Raw genomic sequence first — 23,984 nt, 5'->3', positions numbered from 1 at the left:
TATGTTGATAGCTGTAACCATTATTCCTTGGCATAATCATGAAACTTTTACTTTCGTATTTATTCAATTATCGCTGACGGACATTGGTTACAGCTTGTTTTCAATGCCTCAAAAAGCTTGATATGCAAAAGAATGATTTTGTTTTTGCAAAGTTCCATCAGCTCATCTTTTGCCTTACTAATAGGCAAAAGGATTGCCGTACAAATGGTGAGCTGCTAGAAATGCCTACGGAATGAGATCTAATTTTTTCTTTGTTATAAGAATGCTGTGAAAAATGTTATCTTATTCATACTTGACGAAAATTACGTCTAGGTCATTTTTTCTCTATTGCAGCCAGTTAATCTTTAGTCAGTTCACTTTCTCTTCTGATTTCTCTTCAGTTCTCTTCACCTTTGCCTGTTCTTTCTGCGTGATACCATTGTTCTGGCATGAAAATGTCAACCTTGTTGCTCGTCTTGCGATGAGGGAGTGCGCATAATCACATTCCTCCTCAGAGAGTCCATTCTCCGTGACCTTCTGAGTGACGACACAGATTGTCTATTATTGTCAATTCCAGGAAGAAAGTAGACCAAATAGTTAATGTTCCTGTTCTGGTCTGCGGACGTATACGAGCAGAGGATTATCTCATTAAATTCCTGTGTTATGGTTTATGAAGATATCCATTAAGTAAGTAGCAGTTATGATATATTCGTCACGTGGATGGACAACAGTTGCATTACCATAGGACATTTCCACCACTAAAGAAACTTAATAGGGTGCCAATCGTAACAATTACAATTCAGGCAACGTGATTCAAAACGATATATAGAACCTTATACCATGGAAAAAGTGGAAAATGTGTGTTTTTCTGATAAATATAACCGAAAATGTATCATTTGACACTTTTTAATATATTTATTATTATAACATAGTTAAAGATTGTTCTTGAGCACATATAACTTAATAAATAAGGAATTTATAGAACTATAAGTTAATATCATTTGAAACAAACGATTTATACAAATATTTTCTTAAAATTATAAAATTATATATCTAAAAGGCATTATTTTAAGTCGAGGATTATTAATAATTTTATATAAAAGGGGTGCATTTACAGTAAAGAGAAGTCGTTTTTAAGTTTACAATTAATTTTATTTTAAATAAATAATGTTGAGCATTATGGTATTTTAAACAGTTAACCATACAAGACACCTTCTCATCTTTTTTGGCATATATACATACTGCATATGGAGTTTTTTTTGTCGAATTTGCGCCTAACTGATCACATTCATTGGCAACGACAGCTTTAAGTGACGACTGGACTTTGGCAGTGACTTGTTAATATACAGAATTTGTCACACTTGGCCACTCTCGATACGTAAATTGATGCCATCACCTAATAATTTATGTCACCGTCTGATCTTTCTTCGATAATGATGCTTCCTCCAGGCCTTAATCATGTCAGATGCTTTCTCTGCTATCATTATGGTGGGAGCATTGGTATTTCCAGAAATTATCGTTGGCATAACGGATGCGTCCACAACTCGCAAACCGTATACCCCTTTCACTCTGCAAATTGGAAAGATGAGAACCTCATAAGCATTTATTATATAAATATACCGTAATTCTACTTACCGTAATTCTAAATCAACCACGGTAGTAGGATCGTGCGCAGATCCCATTTTGCAAGTTCCCACAGGATGGTAAATGGTACAAGTGTACACGCGTGCCACACAAGCTAAATACTCATCGGAGAGCATTTTGAAATGTTCGCATCCCGGAAATTTTACTGGAAACATTCGAGAACCGTACGCTTTGAACGGTTTGCTCTCACCTAATTTTAAAGAAAATTTCATAGCTGCAAACAATAAAAGCATAAAATTACTAATTCGGTAATAACAATAACAATAACAAGGAAAGTTAAATAAGTTTTTTTTTTTACTTTCGTGACACGCACTCAAACAATTTTATCCTACTTAAAATTAATGCCTATAATTAAAATCGATAAAAACTTTTTCTAATATATTTCAGGGTGACTTGTATAAATTAACTCTTAATAAATATTAATATAAGGTCAAGTACAGAATTTAATTACATTCCTTTTTTATTGTTGTATCTTTTCTCCCTGTGGGCAGTAAGAGGGCCTTTATCCCCATATCCAGTGTGGATCTGAAGTAATCCACGATGGATTTGAGGAAAAGGCCCTCTTACTGTCCACAGGTATGGAAAAAACAATAATAAAAAAAACGAATGTAATTACATTTTGTAATTTTTCTCGTATCCATCGTGAATTCTCCCAAGACCCCAATGGAGCGGATGGATGGTGAGGAACAGTGCATTTCTCCAGGATCACAATGGAGACAGGTTTTAGAAAATGGGGCCCGACCTATCCACGAAAACTTTCTGAGATTGCTCTTCTGAATTCGATCTTGGAAGCCCTACAGCGGTAGTTCCTCGGTCATCTATCTGTCCTAATTACACTCCTTTTAACTCAAATTTAAACGCTAAATGAACTATTATATTTTATTTACCAAATTTTCCTTCTCTTTCCTTCGAAATTTAAGGATATAAAAATTTTTTAAGGGGAAAACATACAGTTTTATGGCAATTTTTTCCTGCTTATCTTCCATCTCGACTATAAAAGTCTGATGATTTAATAGTATTTTTTATCAGAAAAATTATTAAATTATACTAAATAAATCGTAATCACCGAAATAACACTCGTTAATTTAAATTATTATCAGTCATATATTAAATATATGTCAATAAATTACCAATTATTACCATTATCAATTTTCAATACCGGTTATCCGTGATTAAGCGTAATTTTTATATAAATCTAAACTTGTTTATACTTTTATAAATGTTTAAGTGCGTGCTACCGTGATAAAAATCATTAATTTGATAAATTTATAACAGAAAGTTACATACAATCGACCATAACGTTGATATCATCAGGATGAGTCAAGTAACGTGGATCTATATGGGGATATTCGTAGGGATCTTTCGAACGAAGTTTTAAAAATCCACGACTTTTAGGCCTTAGAAGAACTGGATAAAAAGAGAAGGTGTCCCAAAAAAGGAAAGGTCGATATATCTTATCCCAGAGCTGAAATTGATGTAATTTTCATTTACAAATCCCATTTTTTTACGTAAAGAAAAATAGGAAATGAACACTTACCTCATCAGTTATGCCTTGAACACGGTGGAAAGTTTGCCCTCCATCAGAAGATGGAGATCCTGATATAAAGTGTATTTCAATATCGGGAAAATCGATGGACTTGTTGGCATATTTGGTATTTACAAAGCCTAGTCCTTCGAGACCACCCAACATCGTTAATGGTCCTAAAAATTATTTATAATTTTAACTTTATCCTTATTCTTAACACTACTAAATATAATTACAAATACGTGAGATTAATTTTATAAGTCCTAAATAATAAAAATAACATAATCGTGTTTATATAACAGGAAAATTTGTGTGTGTATTAAAGGTCTTAGAACTGTATAACGTGCCTATATAGTGAAATTCTTAAACGTTTTCAATTTAAAAATTATCCTGCTTAAATTTTATTAATATCTATTTATTTTATCGTGTTTAACGGATTGAATATGTAGAGTCTAATTTTAAAACATTGTTTTTTTTTTACCTTTTCCAAATGTCAGGTACTTAGTAATGTCGTATAAATTAAATATTCTAGATTGGACAGCAGATACAGGTTCGTCTACTAGAAAATGAACTCCACCTGGATATATATGATCTTGAAGATTGTAACCTACTGGAAGATCGGCTATCACTGGGATCTATAAAATAAATTATATATTCTTGATAAAAATGAAAAAATTTAAATAAAAATTCGTATAAGTGATGTTTTTGGAGCGCGCAAACTAAGTCTAAGTTGGATTTTTTTTGGGGGCATATGAGCATTAAGGAGAGCCTTTAATTATACCTATCATGAATTTGGCCAGGCCCACAATGGTCAGCCGATTGTTGAGGGACGGATCCTAACATATCCGCGTGGAACACCCCTAAAAATTCCCTAGATTCTCTGACTGCTCGAATTCGAACCCGAGTCTGCCAGAGCGCTTAAGTCAGCGAATTCAGAGTTAAAAACCCTCTCTGTCAACTTCTGTATAAAATGTCCACATTTACTAATAAATTATTCCTCTGTTAAATTTGTCCACCAGTGGCCGAGTGAATAAAATCTTTGAACACTGCGCCTCACCTACGAACTGGTCACGTAGAGTTAACCGGGTTTCCTTCTTGTGTTTAACATCGGAACAGTAAAAAGTAAATATAATTAATGCAAAAGTAATTATTAGAATTGCAAATTAATAGAAAGGCATTTAAGTATATGGTTTAATAGCCTTTTAATTCTTAATATATCTTGATATAACTTAAAAACTATGTTAAAATCTAAAAAAAATTCTAAATTATGGAATATTTTTATATTCTCTAATTTAAATTTTTCCTACATTTTATTTATAGAAAGTATTAACCTATTTAATTAAAATTTCAAATCGAATATCGATTTATTTTATATGAAACAAACTCTATGATGATATCAAAATGTTANAACGAAAAATTTTATAGCTTTAATCTTACTATAAAAATTTCAATACGTCAATAATTACGGACTGTTATGAAAAGTTGTTTATTTGTACAGTACCTCGAAGCTTCAACAAATCTGCCTGTTCTGTTTGATTTTGCCTGATAGAAGCAATTTTGATTCTAAATAAGATCAAAAAGAGGGATAAGTGATAAAATAGAAAGTTTATTCGTAAATTATTTTTAAAAATTTGTGAGCATCATGGTCGAAATCGACCTATGACCTATCACAACAATAGAACATTCCTTATATCAGCGCGAGATGCGAATAACACCACTTAACACTGGTGTGAGTTCGAGTCTGATCAACAGAGTAATCACGTGCTTTTTCTCTGGGATTTTTACGTGTCCAACACCTAAAAAGGACTAGTTTTACGTAGAAAGTCCTCCAGATAGACTCTTAGTAGATTGTCCATGTGTTGCGTCATTTTATTCCATCAGTCCAATCCCTATAGCATCACGATTTATTTTGGTAAAATTTAAGTGCATTAAATCAAAACCCTTAAAATAATTGGTAAGAATTTTGTATTTTTCTTGATGTTATAGGCATTCGTCCGGCTTTCGGACTTAATGATGAATAATGAGTTACTCGTTAGAAGACGGTTCAATTCCCAAAGGGCTATAAAGAAAACTTTAGTGTTTTTTCAGTTAATATGTAAAAAAATATCAAACTTTAATTAAAATTTCACTTAAAACATAAATTAAACATAAAACGGGCAATAAAACTTAATTTTTACAAGTGGTATTAACGGAACTAAGCAGAAAGAGCCACCACGAAAGCTCTAAAATTTTGTTTATCCGCTGAAAAATGTACGAAAGTAAGAACATGGCGTATAAAAAGCGAATTAAAGGTATTATGTCCGAAATACGAATATCAGAAAGTCGAAAACCACACATTGTTTTACGTAAATTACTTATAAGTATCTTTATCCCTTTCATCTTCAATCATTGAAAACCTAATGAATGAAGACAAAAGAATAGAAAAGAACAAACAATAAAAAATGATACTATAAAGCGTGGATTAAGAAAGAGGTGGATAGAAAGAATGGAAAAGATAGACAAAACATGAACCCCAAAACATGAAAGTGAAAGGAGAGTAGTTTGGGTCAATGGGATAAGATAATGCAACACGTGGGTGATCTTCCAATATGAAAGCCTCTCGGGTGAACTTCCTACTTAGGTTTAGACACATGAATAAAACCCGGAAGACGTCACGTGGCCAGCTTATTGGCTGAGTTGTAATAAATCGCCAGTTTAAATCCTGCTATGAGCAAGGATGTTTCAATTTACTTGATTTAAATGGGGATTTTTTAGTGCCAGAGTTTCATGGGGGGCTTTAAAATCACTAAAATAAGTGTCGTTTGCACGTGACAGTTTAAAAAACTATTTGGAAGAAGTAAAATTGAATATACGCTATAAAATAATTTATATCTATAAAAATAAGTCCGAAATAACTTCTTAAATATTATCTTTTATTGAATCTATATTTTCTAATGAGGTATTGATGTATTGAATAATTTCAATGAATCTCGATAATCCATCATTATCTTGACTTAATAATAAACATTTGTAAAATTATAGAGCAAAGGATATTGTCTCGTTAACTGTTTTTCTATACAATATAAAGTATAAGTGTATTAAGGAAATGGCTCGTTGTATGAAGATATAAATTGATTCTTCAGACAATTCATTTATAATGAAGGAAAGAATTAAAAATACTTATTAAAAGAAGGAAATATATGCTAATGATTAATTAAGAACATAAATTATGTTAGGATAGATTCACCTTTGGCAGATCACCCACGTAGGTTGATTGGATAAGATTGATGAATCCTATCCAATCAACCTACGTGGGTGATCTGCCAAAGGTGAATGCCTCCCGAGAGAAATTCTGTAGGAAACTGGCCTATATTTTGGTTCAGGGCGCGTGAAGAAAACCTGAAAAAATTTTCACGTGGCCAGCCTGTTGGTGAGGCGGGAACCCGCAACCAACTACCAGTATTCGGTGGTAAATAATGTTAAATAAACAGATATAATTTCTAATCAAAACAATGGGCCGTCTGATGGCCGAAAAGGTTCAAGCCTGTCAAATATGAGGAGAATGGTCTGTCCCAGGTACGTTAGATCCTGTCCCTCACCACCTGGGCACCCCATTTTGGGTGAATACGCAATGGCACTACGAGGAGCCTCGTAGTGCCATAGGAGAAAGGAATTTAACAATGAAGCTTAGAGGAAGCAATGGCACCCCTCTAGATTGGTTAGGCTCCATCTCAGCTCTCTCAATACAACAACAACTTCTTGTATTTGTTAACAGACACTCTTATGAATATTGTATTAAAACTAGAGTCTTTTATTCATTATGTAAGGCCACATTTCTACAGTTTAAAAAAGAGGGTGGTGAAAAGTATTGTACATCATTATACACGAAAGGAAAAAAGATAAGATCTACTTTTTAGTACTGTTAGCGGCATACGAATTTGTTCTTACAAGCCTACTTACTTATCATGTGAATAAATTATCAGAAAATATTTTCAGAACATTTTTTAAGTTATTTGTTCAATGCCAGGGTGGTCCGTGCACTATTGTTCACGTTATTAAGGAGAGGGAGTTTGCCAAATTACATCATTGTGCATAAATAAGGAGAGGTTGTTAAAAACGGCTCGAAAACTGTATACGTAATTAATGGACAACCCAATATAAGACAATTTTTTTCAGATTACCTCACTATATGAAAAAGTGATTTTAGAATTGCCTGTTAAAGAGATTAGCATAGAACATAAACTTAGCACATAGGAAAATGTTATCTGATAAGATTTTAATTTATGACGACATCCGTTATTAACAACAATAGGGTTATCAGAGCTTTCCTGTTATAATTTCATAAAGGACAAATTTTTATAAAGGATGTCAAGTTTTCGTTTGTTTTCCGCTTTTTTCTCGAATTGAATTTACCTGTTTACACGCCCGTGGCCTTTTTTAAAAATATTTATTCCAATAATTTTAAATCACGTCATAAAAATAATGCATAATTTATTTTTTTATTTTTAGATATTGACAGAATTTAAAAGATCGAAATTTTTAAAAATAAACTGATGCAAGTTTCCTGTATGTCATAGTTAGCGTTTCGACAACTAGATGGCAGAGGTGCTTGGTGAGGAAATTGATGACGTATTCAGGAAAGTAACGAGGACAGTATATCGAACTCTGATTTTAAAACAAACGCCCTCTATTGACAGAAATACACCTGTGGCAATAAAGAATGTAATTCTAAATATGCCCAGAAGAAGTATCTAGTTCATTAACTTTTCAAACTTAAACTTCGAAGTATTGTATATAGGTTAATCTATCGATGTGAAGAGATCTTAAACGTTCTCACGTTAAAATTGGAGTGTAAACTTATTTATACACAAATAACACCCCATAATATTACCTATAAAGGTTAGAAATTTCCCTAAAGTATATTGATATAAGTGAACTGTATGTATGACAGTGGGAAAAGGAAAAAACAAAAAAACACAGTTGTATATTCGTGACAGAACATTTTTTACCACTGAACCTACATCTTTTTTTTGTTTGTTTGCTAATTTTCAATGCACATTAAAGGATAGGTTCTCTGTCAACTACTTTCAAAATAGATTTATATAGGCTTACTGTTATCAGATAGCGTGCCAAATAATAAAACCAATTATCACATTTTTTTTAATCAAGTATAAGTTAGAAATGGTAAAAAAATGAGGTTTTATTAGCTCAAAAATAGTATAAATAAGAAGAATGATTTCACAGAACTGTTTAATAATAAGTAGGCTATATAATACGAATATATCTATTATTATTCTATATGTGTAGTTTATACATAGTTTTATGTAGGGCATCTCGGGAAAGACTTCCCCCTAAAGGTTAGAAATTCCTCCCCTAAAGTAGTCCAAGCAAGCACTCATAAAATCTATGATCGTAAAATTAAATGAATTTATGCTTACAAGTACAGAAGGTCCTGCTAAACTGGGTGTTGTCGATGCTTCAAAAACTGTACGTTGTATAACATGCATCCAAGAAAAATTCAGCTGACAATACAAATGTCACGGCCAGATTTTACATAGCTTTTCTAGCAAAATATTACAGTTTTTCTCCTCAGTGTGCATTATACATTAAAACTTGCAAAAGTCATATAATGTCCTAAATTAATGTCTATAAATCCTTAATAAACCCATTCAAGTAACTTTTATTCAAGTGACCTGCATTAGAGTGTTTAGGTTCTTTGGGGAACCAATGTAATATTGTTTACAAAACGATTAAACATTTTGTCTCGTAGAAGACCCCAATTCCATCCCCATTTAGATCCAATCCCACCAGACCTTGAAGGCTAGATAAAACGGTAACTTTATAATAAACCTAACCAATAAAATTATATATAAACCTTTCCATATGGGAAAATTGAATATGTTTATGCATTATCCATGAAAGAGAAAGTTTAATTGTTAAAGAAAAATTAAATAGAGAAACGATGCTGTAGAGCAGTGTATTAATAGATTATTGCAAGTTAATGTTGTATAATTTAATTCTTTAAATAAATATTCCTGTCTGCGACGAGTGAATTAATTATTATTAAGATTGTGTTAAGATGTTCTACAATATTACATTTAAAACTTAAAAATGTTGACATGTCTTTAGTCAAAAGTATAAACTAATTAATATAAACGTGAATTACTTATCTAACATAAGAAAAAAAATAATGATTTAGTGAATAAATATCCTCAATTTTTCACGAGTGAAAGTAAAGTAAATTTATATTCTTCCTGTTTTTTCATATTCAGGATCACGATTTCAGTGAAATGTATTCATTAATAAATACATTTATTGTGTTATCAACCTCACCTTTTCGTGTATAGTTATAAATATATATTCATATGCTTGACAGATTCGTGATTCGTAATCAAAATTGCACTTATATAAAGTTATGTATATAGAAGTAAGTGACAATTTATCGTGCTTATCAACAATTAATAACTATTTTAGATTCTTCACACAATTGACAACACACTTATAACTGTTATGCAGTGTTAATATTGTGAATTAAGGCGTACTGACTGGAGTAAACTTAAGCTATTCCTTTCCGCGACGTCACTCCAATCATTTCTATTGTAAATTTAAAGTAATTTATTTTAAGAAATCAAACTCGAAATTGGATGAAAATATATGACTTTTCTAAGCCCTTCTAAGGCTTAGAACCCACAATAAGAAATTTTTCCTTAAAATTTTCTGTTAAAAATTCTAAATTTTTAAACTGAATTCTAACGCTACATCATATTAAAATCTAACTGTATAAAGTTCTAATTTATCTTAAAAAATCTTGTTTTAATATAAAATAATTAATTTTAAAGTATTTTTTCATCGATAAAATAAAATACTATTTAATAAACGAATAGGTTAGCTTTCTTGACGACAGATGGCGGTATAGATTACTATGAAATCTCTGAACCATAGAACTCTGTTGAAATGCGCGTTTTTCTGCACTATATAAATTGAAGAATCTGTCTTAATATAATAGAAATTTACTCGTCATATTTGGCATATAAAATTATTCGTATGATACATATATTAATTTTAGTATCGCTTAATAAATAAAATCCGTTTCGGATGGTGTGTTCAATCAAAGTTTATTGGAGGGCAAATGGAGACATCGTTCAAGATCTGAATTAAACAATATTTTTTCAATTGTCAAGCTTATGAAATGGTCTATTTGTGTTCTAGGACAAAAAATAATACTAGTAAAGATAATATTACAAAATTAATAATAATCTAGACATTGATTTTGCAATATTTTTAATAGAATATAAAAATAATCTATTGTTAAATGACATTAAAAATATTAAGAAATTTACCTTTGATTATATTGTAGAACAATTAATAATTAATAAAATTAATTTTATTATCATAAATATTAAGGTTAAATAAAGTTTATAACGTTTCTAGATCAATTCATAAGAAATTACAAATGTTAAGAAGAGTGATGGGGAATATAATATAACACGTGGTTAATTTTTCAAGGGGATGAATTTATGCCTTCCAGGAGGACTTTCTATGGAAAATTAGCTCCTCTTTAATTGTTAGACACGTGAAGAAATTTGGAAAACTCTACTTGGCTAGCTCATTAGCCAGGCGCGAGCACGCCACCAACTTATAGCGTGAAGTGGTTTTATTCACTCGGCTACTGTGTGTATGTTAACACCTAATAGTTTAGTTAAAAGGATTAAAAAATTAAAAAAGAATTAATACCTTTCCTTGTTTTCTAATATATGCCAGTGCAGGATGCAATACAATTGAAGGTACCATGGGAGTTATATGATATACATTTTCATATTTTATCTTATTACATTTCTAAAATTGGAAAAATATATTTCTATTGGCTTTATTTCCTTAAATCTATATTAACTGAGATAAACGAAAAGAGTAAATTTAGTAACTAAACAATTATTTTTCCCTAATATAGAGTTGAGTTCAGTAAAATGTTCTCACAATTTTAAAAACTTATTTTTATTGAGCTGATAACGTCAACTCAATGTGTATTAAATATATATATAATTTCTGCATTTATTACTTATTTTAAATTAATTTGAACAAAAGAAAATAATTATATTTAGATACAATTTTCTTATTTTTTAGATATTTTATAAAGAGTAGTTTATTTATAGAAGTTAAAAGAGAAAAATTAATAGGAGACAACATTTCTGTATAAAGATATAAATTACATGCAAAATGTAATAAAAAATATTAAAAGATAGCAAAAATTACAGTACAAGTGACCCTCCATCACATCCCTTTTTACTGGAATTCAATAAATTAGCGTTGTAAAAAAACAAATTACTTGTGGTCAGTGTTTTTATTATTAAATATATATTTATATAAAATTCTGTTATAACTTAGACTCCATTTTAAAAAGATTCGCAGAAATANTAAAAATTTATTGATGTAATTATTTGTCTCCAAGTTTATCCTCTGGAAAATTTCCTACGGACGTCCATGCGTATCATGTTATATAATTCTATTAATAAAACAAATAGAAGTACAAAGAAAGATAAATATAAATTGATGAATATCTACAATGACGTTTAACACTTGCAGTAACTTAAATACACATCAATACAAAATGAAACTTGGAAACATTCAGGATATTATTTTTCAATTACATTTTCCATTTCATTTATTGGTTATCTTAATAAAAAAGAGTATAAAATTACATGAATGATATAAAAATAATATTTTAGATATTCTTTTAGGTCTTCAATTCCTTTCATCCTTTGAGCATATTCGTTTCGATTCCATAACGATCTTTGCAATTTTTCCACTGAACATTCTGAATACATCAGAGGTTTCCTTTAATTCTCATTTCCTCACCCCATAAAAAATTTGTTTTTTCTATTTAAGAAAGTAAGGCCATTCTATTTCTAACCTGTATTTTAGTCAATATTTACATACAACTGAAGCGATCAAGAAAAAAAAATCGTACATGTCCATTGCTCATTATAAAAAGTACATAATTATACCTTTAAATTTGATATTGGTACGATTTTATTAGGATTTCAGTGTTTTTAAAAAATGAAAATTGCGAAAAAAGTTTAAGAAGTTTAATTAAAGAAAGTATTTATTCTCCAAATCAAATATCTTGCAGAAGTTTCTCATCTCAGGGAGATCCACCAGAGATCAAGTGGATAAAATCGCTGAATACTTAGTAGTTCGTGAGTTCGCACCTAACCAATGGCTGGGACACTAGAGTTTTCCTACTTTGCTTCACAACAATACACCTAAATATGGGCCAGTTTCCCATAGAAATTCCCCCCTCGGTGAGGCATCTTCTCCTGACAGATCCCCCAAGTGAATCATTGCTTTAATTCCTCAATCCAATCAATTCCTTACATATGTATTGTGTCGCAAACATTTTTAGTTATTTTCTTAATAGAACGATCAAAATTCATTAATTTTAAGAATTAATTGTGTTATTTTAATTTTGTCTCTTTATTTTATAAATATAATGAAATTATGTCGTCATGTTAACTTATTTTCAATACAAAAAAATTTTTTTTAATATTTTTACGGAGTAATTACGTGGAAATTAACTTTTAAAAGAAGCATCACGACAAGGAATGCACAGGTTCTACTAGGTTAGGTTGTTGAACATATATGATTAACATTAAGTTTCCTAAGGCAAGGTTAAATACTTTTTTAAAAGATGAGAGGAAATGCTGGTAGTATAAACGGCTAATGTGTTCGACATGAATTTGAAAGACGTGAGTTCCTTTCTTACCCGGAGCCAACAGACACAACAAAAGTACAAAGAAACAATGAACCAAACAAAAAAAAATTCGGGTTCAGCGGATTTTTTCGTCTGGGTCATTGTTTCTTTTCCCGTCTAAACATGCAATTTATAGTTATATAACTCGTTAAGCTAAGACAATTTCTTTTACCATTTTTTTAATTATTAAGGAAAGGATTTGTATGTCCATGCAAGATCTTTTTTTCTTAAATGCCATGATATGGAATGCCAAATCGTATTTATATCGAGGTTCCTGTTGGAATCTCGATATAAATTCGATTTTGATTCAAATTAAGGTTGTTCAATAATGTATATTTTAAATACTTTTTAAAAATGATGCTCAGAAAAGATTCCTTTATATAGTAACGCATTATCCTATGGGCAAAAAGGATAAAAATTTCTTGGGGTCGCAAACCAATCTTTTATTTAAAAAAAAAATATTTTTCCAAAAACATTTCCCCCCAAAAAAATGTCTGAAGTCAAGTCAACACTATACATAGAGCCCCCTAATTCAAATTCTCTTGGAACCCATGAAGCATCAAAATGTGCCAATATAGCAGAGTTCATGAAATCAGTTGGGAACGAAACATTTCTATCAACTTCCACATTAAATATATAATTAATTAATAAAAGCGTTTACTCATTTGTAATGATATACGAGCATATATTTATTGTAACATCGTCACAAAAGCCGAACTTCAATTTTTAATCATATTTTTAAATCATTTCATTTAAAATATATGCTCTCCATCTCAAATTAGTAGTGGATTGTCTCTATATAGAATACTTTTTCTTTAACAATAGAGTCGTGCCGGTCATCTATTAACTGCTTTCAGGGGAAGATTTGAAATAAATAACCTGATTTCCAATTTGTATTGGAAGTTCTTATATAGCTAATCGGGTCCTTCTGCTCCTAAGCTTTCCACATTTGGTCTCGTCTTTCATCTTTCTAACTCAGTTCTTGAGATTATGGAAAGACAAACAGACGAACGGACGACAGTGGAAATTTATAAGCCTACAATTATTTCAAATTGAAAGTCCAATATTGCATATAGCAGTGCATGTAACTGAAATTTTCACGTGGATATGTATGCACATATATTGCAATTTTAAGTGTTACATTAGGAATATAATTCAATCATTAATTGTTTTATTTTTGAATAACTTGGTTCGTAAGAAAGCATTCAATTTTACAATCTCGTCATTTTCTTCGTAATTACTAGAAGTTAGAGGTATTCAGGTCGATATGTCTCAACTCAGTATTTGTGTCTAAAAGAAAAATTGGTATCAGTTTATTCGTAGGTATATAGCGAATTTAAAAAACCCATGTATAGGACATTAGTTACATAAATTATTTTATAAATATCACCTATAAATATAAATTATTTATAGGTGATATTTTCAGATTATAATTATTTATAAAATCTGAAAATATCACATGTGAAAAAGTTGAAATTTTACATTGGGGTAAGATATTTTTCTAAATTATTTAAACGCATATAAATCCAGTCCTTACTAATTATACCAAAATCATGTGAACATTAACAATTACGTATGCAAAAAATAGTTTTTAATAGAATAATAGAAAGTTTATCGACGCAATTTATTCCGTAAATAAAGGCATTTATTCAATATATATATACATTATTAATTTCTGACAAATCCGTAAGAGGATGACCGGGTGATGAGTGATGGGCACTAATATATCTGAGACAAACTACCCTCTGAAAAATTTCTGGAGTTTCTCGATCTCCTGGAATTGATCTCGGATTTCCCAGAGCAGTAGACTGATATCTGAAATGCCTCGCAGTTTTCCATAGAATATCCACTAATGAGATGTCTCTAGAGAGGCATCTCATTGGTGGATTGCCCATGTTGCTTTGCTCTATTCCATCCATCCAAACCATTTTATCTCGTATACACTTTTTAAACCTTTAATCCAGGGATGTCCAACCCGCGGCCTAAGGCAAGTTCCAATGCGGTCCAATAAACGTGTAAACAAAACCGACAAATGTTTTAATTTTTTTATTATTTATTTATTTCAACGGCATAAACTCAAAAAAAGTTTCATAAAGCCGTAAACGTTTATTCATATTTTATTTTTGAGTGGAAAGAAAATATTTTCAAATACTTGGAGATGTGTGAATGCGGAAGGATTACTAAATAAAGCTGGAGTTGTGACTCAAAGGATTATAGACCCAAATTTGGGGAAAGGGGGGAAAGATGAGAAAGGACAAAAGATATAGTAATGAGAAACGTTAAACAGATCTTCTGTTAAGCAAATATGGACCCTTAATTTTCCAACCTTCCTCACCTCTTTGAATGCACAGGTTCTACTAGGTTAGGTTGTTGAATTAATTTATATAGACCTAAATGTTCCTCTACCATAAGAAAATATTTAAAATTGTTTTTAAATATTTCGCCAATAATTTATTTTTTTAATATAAATTTAGTGTTTATTACTGTATTATTCGTCAGAAACTTATTCACTGCGTAATGTAATCGTATTTTACTCAGAGTCTAATTTACACTTGCAGCCCTATGCTTACAACATACAAGAGGCCTCCCCCTTCATCAAATAAAAATGGGAAATACGTATTAACTGTCTTCGAGAACAGAGAGAGTCCCTTCGTTGCATGAGGCTCTAAGCAGTAATTAAACAAGCTACTGCTTAGGGCCTCTCTCTGTTAGCTTATACGTAAACCCGGCTTTGACTTTACTAAATAAATATTTCTGTTACAATAAAATCAGTTGTCTAATGAATATTTTAATTTGTAATTTACTAATTATATATCGGGAAGTTAAGTTAGTAAAATATAATTTTCCTGGATTAAGCGGTAACTTTAGAAACAAATTCGTTGGAGTGAGTAATTGTACCATTTAGTTGTAACCCTGTTGATTTTAACAGGACATTAAGTCGAAGGAACAATACTAACGCCATGTTAACATTTAAAAAAAAAATTGGTTTGAAGGTTGATGAAACATGAATTTATAGGAATTAATCTACTGATAAATTGGCTAATATAAATATAGAAAAGTATAATACAATTACAGCTATTGATAAATGGTCCGTTGCGTTTGGTTTGGTTTGATGGGATACGGAAACTCAACACTTGAATGATCTGCACAGGAAATGCCTACCAGGAGGACTTTCTACGGGAAATAATCCCTATGTAGGTGTTAAACACGTGAAGAAAACCCGGAAAACACCACGTGGAAACCCTGTTGGTCAGGGACCAACCCACGATCATTGGTAGGCAAGGTCATCGAAAGTTGGACTGGAGATTATCTATATAAATTAGTGTTATTTTACCGACAAAAAAATAAAATACTTAAAACTACTTCTATTAATTAAGTTTATAAAGAAACGTTCTATGTACTTTACGTGTTAGAAAAATTCTTAAAAGGCCTGTCCTACTTCGGGCTCCATACAAATTCTCGAAAACCATGATGGTAGGCTTTTAATAACTTAATTAATTTCAAATAATTTTTTAAAACTTTAATAAAATCTTATATACTAAAATCTTAAAAAAATTCGATTAAATTGTGTTAATTTAATACTTAAAACTGACAGCAAATAACGCATTCCAACAATCTTCAGTTAAAAAAAATCACGTTACTTTATAATTTTAATTATCTACAATTAATTTAATAACATCGGCCTCATAAACCGGCGCTATAGTCCATTGCATTTTACTCTAAAATTACTTTCAATGTGAGTGTTACTAAATTTACGCTTCAGTGACGCCTCTTTCCTCATCAGTTCCTTTCCCAGGTTCTACGTGATGATAACTTAATTTCAATAATGAACGGCTCCGTCGAATATCAATTTAATTTAGGGCCTACATTAATTAACTGTCATACACAAATTTATAATTTTTATTAATTGATTAAACATTATCTACGCCAATGTTTCCCAAACTTTTCCAGCTACTTCCATGTTTCTTATATATTTTACTTTTAAAATGAATTTTTGCCCCCTTATCTTCGACATTGGAAGACAAGGGGGCAAAAATTACTCCCTACTGTCCCTTCCAGCACTCCGTTGAGTCTTCTATCGTCCTCAAGAGGAGGGTGCAGCGCTCAATTTAGGAATCACTGATCTAAACTTCGTTCCTATTATTTCGTAGGATGTAAATAAGGATTATCCATTTTATAAACAGAAAAATCTGTTTTATTTCTTTTTAGTTAGTTTTTCCTGATGCTTCGTACTTCCTAAAACCTAATTCGAATGAAATCTTTCAGATAAGTCATAGATTTTCCTGAGTATAATTCTTTTTCTTATCCTGTTTTGTTTTCTTTTTTATTAAGTTATTGCCTGAATGTATCTATTTACATTCTATCTTTGATCTTGTTTTTTTCTGTAGTCGTGATATCGGAGCTATGTTTATCATACAAAACAATTTGCTGTGATGTTTTAATCTCTTTAAATGCATTTATTATTCTATCCATTCCCATTTTAAATACTACGAAAGTTATTTTAATATGTATCTACGCTCCTAATTTTAGAAATGGCCACATATTATCCCTTTTATTATAAGAATCGTGATAGGATCTGATATGAGAAATAGTCTCTTTTTTTTTCCTTTCTGTTCATTCTTAACTAGTCCTATTACTCCTGTGTCGTTGCTTTCTAGTATATAAATATCATGTGTATAGTTTGAAATCGAAAGGAAAATTCAGCGCTAGAGGAACCTCTTCTATATTTATTAATATAAAAAAATTATTTGATAGCCGAGTTGGTAAACGTACCAGTTTGCCACTTTCAGGAAAGCCGAGCCTTTACCGCATCGAGTAAAGGAATTTGTTTCCCCTAATTTCAAATTAAACACCACTTCTCTCTCACCTGGTCACTTCTATTATGGACTTGCTCAATTAAATGATTAAAAGACCTTCTTTCCTTACCCGGCCAATACCAATATGGACCTATCAATTAGAAGCACGGTTTAAAGGCCTCTCTCCCCTTACCTGGCCAATTCCTTATGGGCCTGTCAATTAGAATCAGATTAAGAGATTCATCTCCTATTATCCTGCCAATTCCATTATGAGTCTATTCAATTAGAAGCACGATTAAAATGCCCTCTCCTCTTAGCCGGCCAGTTCAATTAAGGGCCTGGTCAATTAGAAGCATGATTAAAGGGCATCTATTTGATTTACGGTTTAAATAAAAACATTTTTAAGTTAATTACAGAGGCGAAGTAACGTGAGTGATGCTAAACATTCCCAGTTTGTGTAATCTACTTACTATTTTAAGCAACAAACCAAAAGCATTTTCACAAACCCTAACAAGGTAAAAGTATTTTTGACAAGTATAGTAGATAGAAAAGATAATTTACCCCGTAGTGATACAAAAGGTAAAGTTATAAATGCTTGCATTATAAAATTAAATCGATAAAAAACTTACATAATACTTTTTTCATAATTGTAAATAAATGTAAATCAAAAAATTCTTATGAATAGATTTATCCTCTTCGAAAAAATGCATTTAAATATTCTTTGGCATTTTAAGGAAAATTTATTTTTTTAGATGTTCTATTTATAAATTCTTTCATCTTAATCCAATTTCCAATTTACTGTATTCGAATTTGACTTTAGATAAACTTGTAATCACATTCCTTTGTGCCATAGAAAATTGAATGACCTTTCCTCTAATGTAAAATGTAAAGAACAAGAGAATGAATTGTCTCTAGTTATTGACAAGTTAGAAACAGGAAAAAAACTAAGCTAATGTATTTTAATCAGTTAATTAGCAACCAGTTTCCAGAAACAAACTGTTGCTAATGAAAATATTTATTTTACAAATTAAACAAAATCCTGTTTTAACTTGTGCTATTTACCTGTATTTATTATTTCTAAAAATAATGTATCAGAAATTGTTACTCGTATATATTTCTTTGTAAAGACTAATTAATATCTGTTTAAATTATCACTTTAAATATAAAAAAGTATCCCAAAAGTCAGTTAACCGTGCTTCATGTATTTCAGGTAGCTAATGAAATCCCTGTAACAAAGCAATCAGGAGCTAATGAAATCCCTGTAACTAAGCAATCAAGAGCTAAATGAAGTTCCTGTAGCAAAGGCAATCAGGAGCTATGAACATGAATCCTAATGAAATTTTAGAACGTGTGAACATGATATGTAACAGGTAGAAAGATATTTTGATTTGCTACTAATTCTTATTTCTCCTGGATTGTTTTTGTTACAGTGATTTCATTTGCTCCTGATTGCTTTGTTACAGGAATTTCATTAGCTTCTGATTGCCTTTGGTACAGGAACTTCATTTAGCTCCNCACAATAAGATATATAAATAATACTGTAAAACGCTTGGAAATCAAGTAATTATTGATGATAACAGATGAACATTAATAACTAAGGCGTGACATTTATAGAAAGTATTAACCTATTTAATTAAAATTTCAAATCGAATATCGATTTATTTTATATGAAACAAACTCTATGATGATATCAAAATGTTATCAGTTAAAATATTATGGGTTTAATAACTTCAATCTAAATACAATGTTGATTCGATATAACATTGCTTTATAGAACACGATCGCAATCTTTCAAATTCCTATAATTAAAACACATTGTATTTCTTTATACTGTACTTGGTATAACGCTTAATTCGAATACCAAATTCCCAGATTTCATCACTGGCGTTATATTAGGACTTATTTGTAAGACGATTATATGTGTAAGGTTTAATGCAGAGTAAAAATGTTTCTGTAATTAAACCTGTTCTTAAAACTATTATATAACTATTCAGTAATGTAAACCTGTACTGTACACAATAAACTGAGAGCAAATATTTGATCAGAAAACAGTGAGGTTTGGATTTCCAGATGCTAAAAATGTCAGGTTTTCTAACTGAAACTGATTCTAACAATTAAAAAAATCTAAAAAATACAGAGTAATCTCCAAGTAAACACATGGACAATCTGTCAAGGTGGTGCCCGAAAGGACCTAGAATCTGACCCAAATTTAGGCGCTAGACACGTGAACAAAACCAGTATACTCCACGTGGCAGGCCCATTGGTCAATCAGTGACCGACTACCAGTATTCTGTGGTTTTATCCACTCTGCCACTGGTGGGCCCCATATTTCTTGTACTGTACGTTCATTGACCTGACTAAGAACGATAGTAAATGTCAATATATTTAATTATTCCAGTTTTTTAATTAGAATAATTAAATTTTGTAGTACAAAAAGTAGGTTTTTACTGTTGTAGTACAACAGAAAAAAAAAGGTTTCTAAAATTTAAAAGTTATTCCGAAAAAATTTAAAGCAATTATTTTACATCTGATCTGATTTGATAGGAAATAAAATTTATTTCACTCTATAATTTCGTGAAAAATAAAAATGATTAGTATTTTGAAAGATAACAATTCTTCGATGCCCTTCATAATTTGGCCTAAAAGGAAAATTTACATAAAATAAAAATCCAAAAATAATTAATTTTCTACCAGGTTTCTTATCAACCGCATGCTTTATGACTAGATCACACTGATTAGTAGATTGTAATTTTCAAGGAAAGACTTTTTCCATGAATAAATCCACAAATCATTGATAACAAAAATTAATCTTATAATTATTGTCAATAATAACTTCTTACCTAAAATAAAAAAACAACAAAGAATTACAAGTAACAACCAGAGGATTGGATTGGATTAATGGGATAAGCAACGCAATACATGGGTATTTGCCAAGGAGAGAGATGCCTCTTTGCAGGACTTTCTGTGGGAAATTGGCCTCTGTTTAGATGATAGATATGTGAAGAAAACCCGGAAGACTCCACGTGGCCACGTGCGAACCCGCGACTAACTTCCAGTTTTTAATGGTTTCATCCACTTTTCATTGGTGGACGTACCTTTGAGAGAATTCCTACACTTATCAACTAAGTAATCTCAGGATCTCTTAAACTTTCTTGCTCTATTTTTAAAAATTCTTTTCGCTAATGTGTGCATTAAGATATATTTATCAACGCTCATCATGATTCGGTAAGACCCACAATAAACCATCTGTTGTCAAGCGGAAAAGACCCAATATATCTGGAAGAATTCGCCTATGAAATCGACCTCGAACCTGGATCCTGCAAAGTAACAAGCTCATACATATCTCATCTCGGTAATCCGATTATCTTTATAATTTGCATACAATTATCACTATTCTATTTGGAAATTCTTATGCTCAGGCCCCAAGCTAACGCTTATTTTTCTTAATAGTGGCGAACTATAAAGTTACTTGTGGCTATTGTTTGGTTCTAATTCCCTTACGGATGCGAATACAATCGTGCAATAACACAATCGATAAATTTTAATGCAGTTGACAATGGTTGCAATTTTATGTGAATTTTTATTTATTAGGAATAAAATAAGAAAATAAATCACGGCAGCATAATGAAATAAGATTGAGATGATAAAACGAAATGACAATATCCTTATTTTATATTATACGATGTCATTACAGTGTCTTATATTGACAGTAATAGTCAGTTGTTTGCATTGAATCGCTTGAGGCCAATGCGATAATCATGAGAAATGGACAACTTAACGGTGAAATATTTCCGTGCAATCAACCAAAACGCTTTATTTTTTCTACTTAAAATTATAAAGTACAACTTTTCCTTCAAATATAATTTAAGACAGAATATCTCTATTAAATTAAAGTAATTTTTATCTATAAAAGATTGAAATTCTCCAATAAAACAGTTTTTTTAATTAAAGATGGCCGAGGCCTGAGGCTCTAGGTGTGAGTTCGAATCCAGACCTAATAATTTTCATAAATATTTCGGACCCCGTTCCTGACCATCCGGCAACCCATTACGGGCCATCTTTAATGAGCCTGTTAGAAGACCCTCACAGAGCGGAAAGTCCAAAAAAGATCTTTTATGAAGCAGTGATGTAAAATGTGAAATATTTCTTTTTATTAATTTATTAAAATAAAATTTGAGTGGCATTTAAACTCGATTACTCATAAACAGAATCTTGGCGCCTATCATAACAAAGACTCGCTACGATATTCACGTAACTACTTACTCCCATTTCTCTTAAATGATGTTTAGGACCGATGCCAGATAGCATTAAAAGTTGAGGAGAATTGATGGCTCCTGCCGAGACAATGATTTCTATCCGACTTTTTACGATATGAGTTAAACCGACTCGATCGAACTCGACAGCTCTGGCTCGTTTCCATTTATCAAAATGGATCTGAAAAATTTAAAACAGCGTTTAAAATATTTTAAAATGCGTTATATTTCTTTCAACAAAGAATTTAAAAATCTTACTTTAGTGACAAATGCTTGATTGACGATATCTAAATTTTTTCGTTTTTTGGCTGGCCTGAGAAAAGCTTTGGCAGTACTACATCGTGCCCCTCTTCGTAGAGTGCCCTGAGGTATAGTGAATCCTGAAAATTCAGATTGCATTCTTTAATCTAATTACATAATGAAAATTTGGTCCATTTTCATACATTTTTCTGAATACATCATAGAGAAAAAATGTGAAAATGTCAAATACCGGTTTGAAAAGCACCATTGGGATCTACATTATGATAGCCCATAGCTTTTCCAGCATCTACAAAAGCATGAGCTAACGGTGTTGCATAAGGTGGTGTGGACACCGTCAAGTATCCTCCTGTGTTGTGGAATCCTGTATTTAAAAGATAGTCCACAGTTACAATTCTGCAAATTATGTTTTTAATGAGAGAGTTTGTATTAAATTCATTATGAAATGTACCATTTCTGACTACAGAAGGATCTCTGTTATCTTCTGATTTTAAGAAATACGGATATACATCTTTCCAACTCCAACCAGTTGCACCATTTGCAGCCCAAATATCGTAATCATATCTATTTCCTCTGATATATAACATATAATTTAATACGCTGCTTCCACCGAGTACTTTTCCTCTGGGCCATCGACTTTTCTGCAATATAGAATATTGAGGTTATTTATGACGACTATAAATATCCATAAATGGAAAAAATATATACTTTTGTTCGATACGTACTCTTCCAAGTAACCCAAAACAAGAGGCTTCCTGAGTTACAGTTTCATATCCCCAATCTAATGGTGATAGTTGTAGAAAGGCAGCAAGTACTGGAATGTCCGTAACGTAATTCTCATTAGTCCCTGCTTCTAGTAGTAGTACAGTGACATCTTTATCTTCAGAGAGGCGGTTGGCTAGAACAGCTCCTGCAGAACCTCCTCCAACTAAAAAGAAAATTTAATTACTTAAAACACCAATTTGCGCTGTAAAACAAACACGAAGCTTTATCAAAATGTCATTATGTTAATGTATTTTCTCATTGTTTTAATATAAATTAGTAGCATGTTGTATTGGATTTGGGCTAATTGTAATTATAAATGAATTCTTTAATACTTAGAGGACCACCAGTGTTCAGAAATTTATCCACTCGGCCGAGTAGATGAAACCACTGAACAATGGTCGTGGGTTCGCAGGTTTGCTCCTCGTCAACGATCAGATCACGTGGTTTCCGTGTTTTATTTACGTTTGTAACACCTAAATAGGGGCCAATTTCCCAAAGGAAGTGCTCCGGGAGGCATCTCTTTTCGGCAGATCACCCGTGTGTCCTGTTGCCGTAAAAATAAACCTAATCTTTAATACCTAGAGAAGACATTAAATGGCAAGAGTCCACTCTCAGAATGTTCTAACAGTTTTTCTGAATAATATATTTGATTTGGAGTAATTTTTCGGGCACCTTTTCTCCACTAGAATCGAGTACAATATTCCACAAATGATAATAGTAAAAGTAACCTTACACCCTCAACCGTGGGACGCTTTGACGCAATATTATATTCTATAATCTACTTGTGAAAAAAATTCAAGTAATAAGAATAAAAATTTATTGATGTAATTATTTGTCTCCAAGTTTATCCTCTGGAAAATTTCCTACGGACGTCCATGCGTATCATGTTATATAATTCTATTAATAAAACAAATAGAAGTACAAAGAAAGATAAATATAAATTGATGAATATCTACAATGACGTTTAACACTTGCAGTAACTTAAATACACATCAATACAAAATGAAACTTGGAAACATTCAGGATATTATTTTTCA

General features: G+C 31.2%; 1 protein-coding gene across 1 annotated transcript in view; it reads right to left on the bottom strand.

Moving 5' to 3' along the window:
- Nucleotides 1-1,214: 1,214 nt before the first annotated feature.
- Nucleotides 1,215-23,984, bottom strand: part of LOC111635202 (glucose dehydrogenase [FAD, quinone]-like) — a 43,335-nt gene continuing 20,565 nt past the window's right edge. The window contains exons 2-11 of the mRNA XM_023380100.1: nt 22,908-23,110; nt 22,634-22,823; nt 22,415-22,546; nt 22,183-22,304; nt 21,935-22,105; nt 3,630-3,783; nt 3,161-3,324; nt 2,911-3,088; nt 1,615-1,837; nt 1,215-1,548 (exon numbers count right to left, since the gene is read on the bottom strand). Coding sequence (XP_023235868.1) covers nt 1,389-1,548; nt 1,615-1,837; nt 2,911-3,088; nt 3,161-3,324; nt 3,630-3,783; nt 21,935-22,105; nt 22,183-22,304; nt 22,415-22,546; nt 22,634-22,823; nt 22,908-23,110 — 1,697 coding nt within the window. The 3' untranslated portion in view covers nt 1,215-1,388. The remainder of the gene's footprint in view (nt 1,549-1,614; nt 1,838-2,910; nt 3,089-3,160; nt 3,325-3,629; nt 3,784-21,934; nt 22,106-22,182; nt 22,305-22,414; nt 22,547-22,633; nt 22,824-22,907; nt 23,111-23,984) is intronic.

Source organism: Centruroides sculpturatus, unplaced genomic scaffold (genome assembly GCF_000671375.1).
Source record: "Centruroides sculpturatus isolate CEXI.00-Female unplaced genomic scaffold, Cexi_2.0 scaffold902, whole genome shotgun sequence".
Classification (NCBI taxonomy): domain Eukaryota; kingdom Metazoa; phylum Arthropoda; class Arachnida; order Scorpiones; family Buthidae; genus Centruroides; species Centruroides sculpturatus.
Note: the sequence above shows the minus strand (reverse complement) of the source record. Positions and strands in the feature narration are given on the sequence as shown.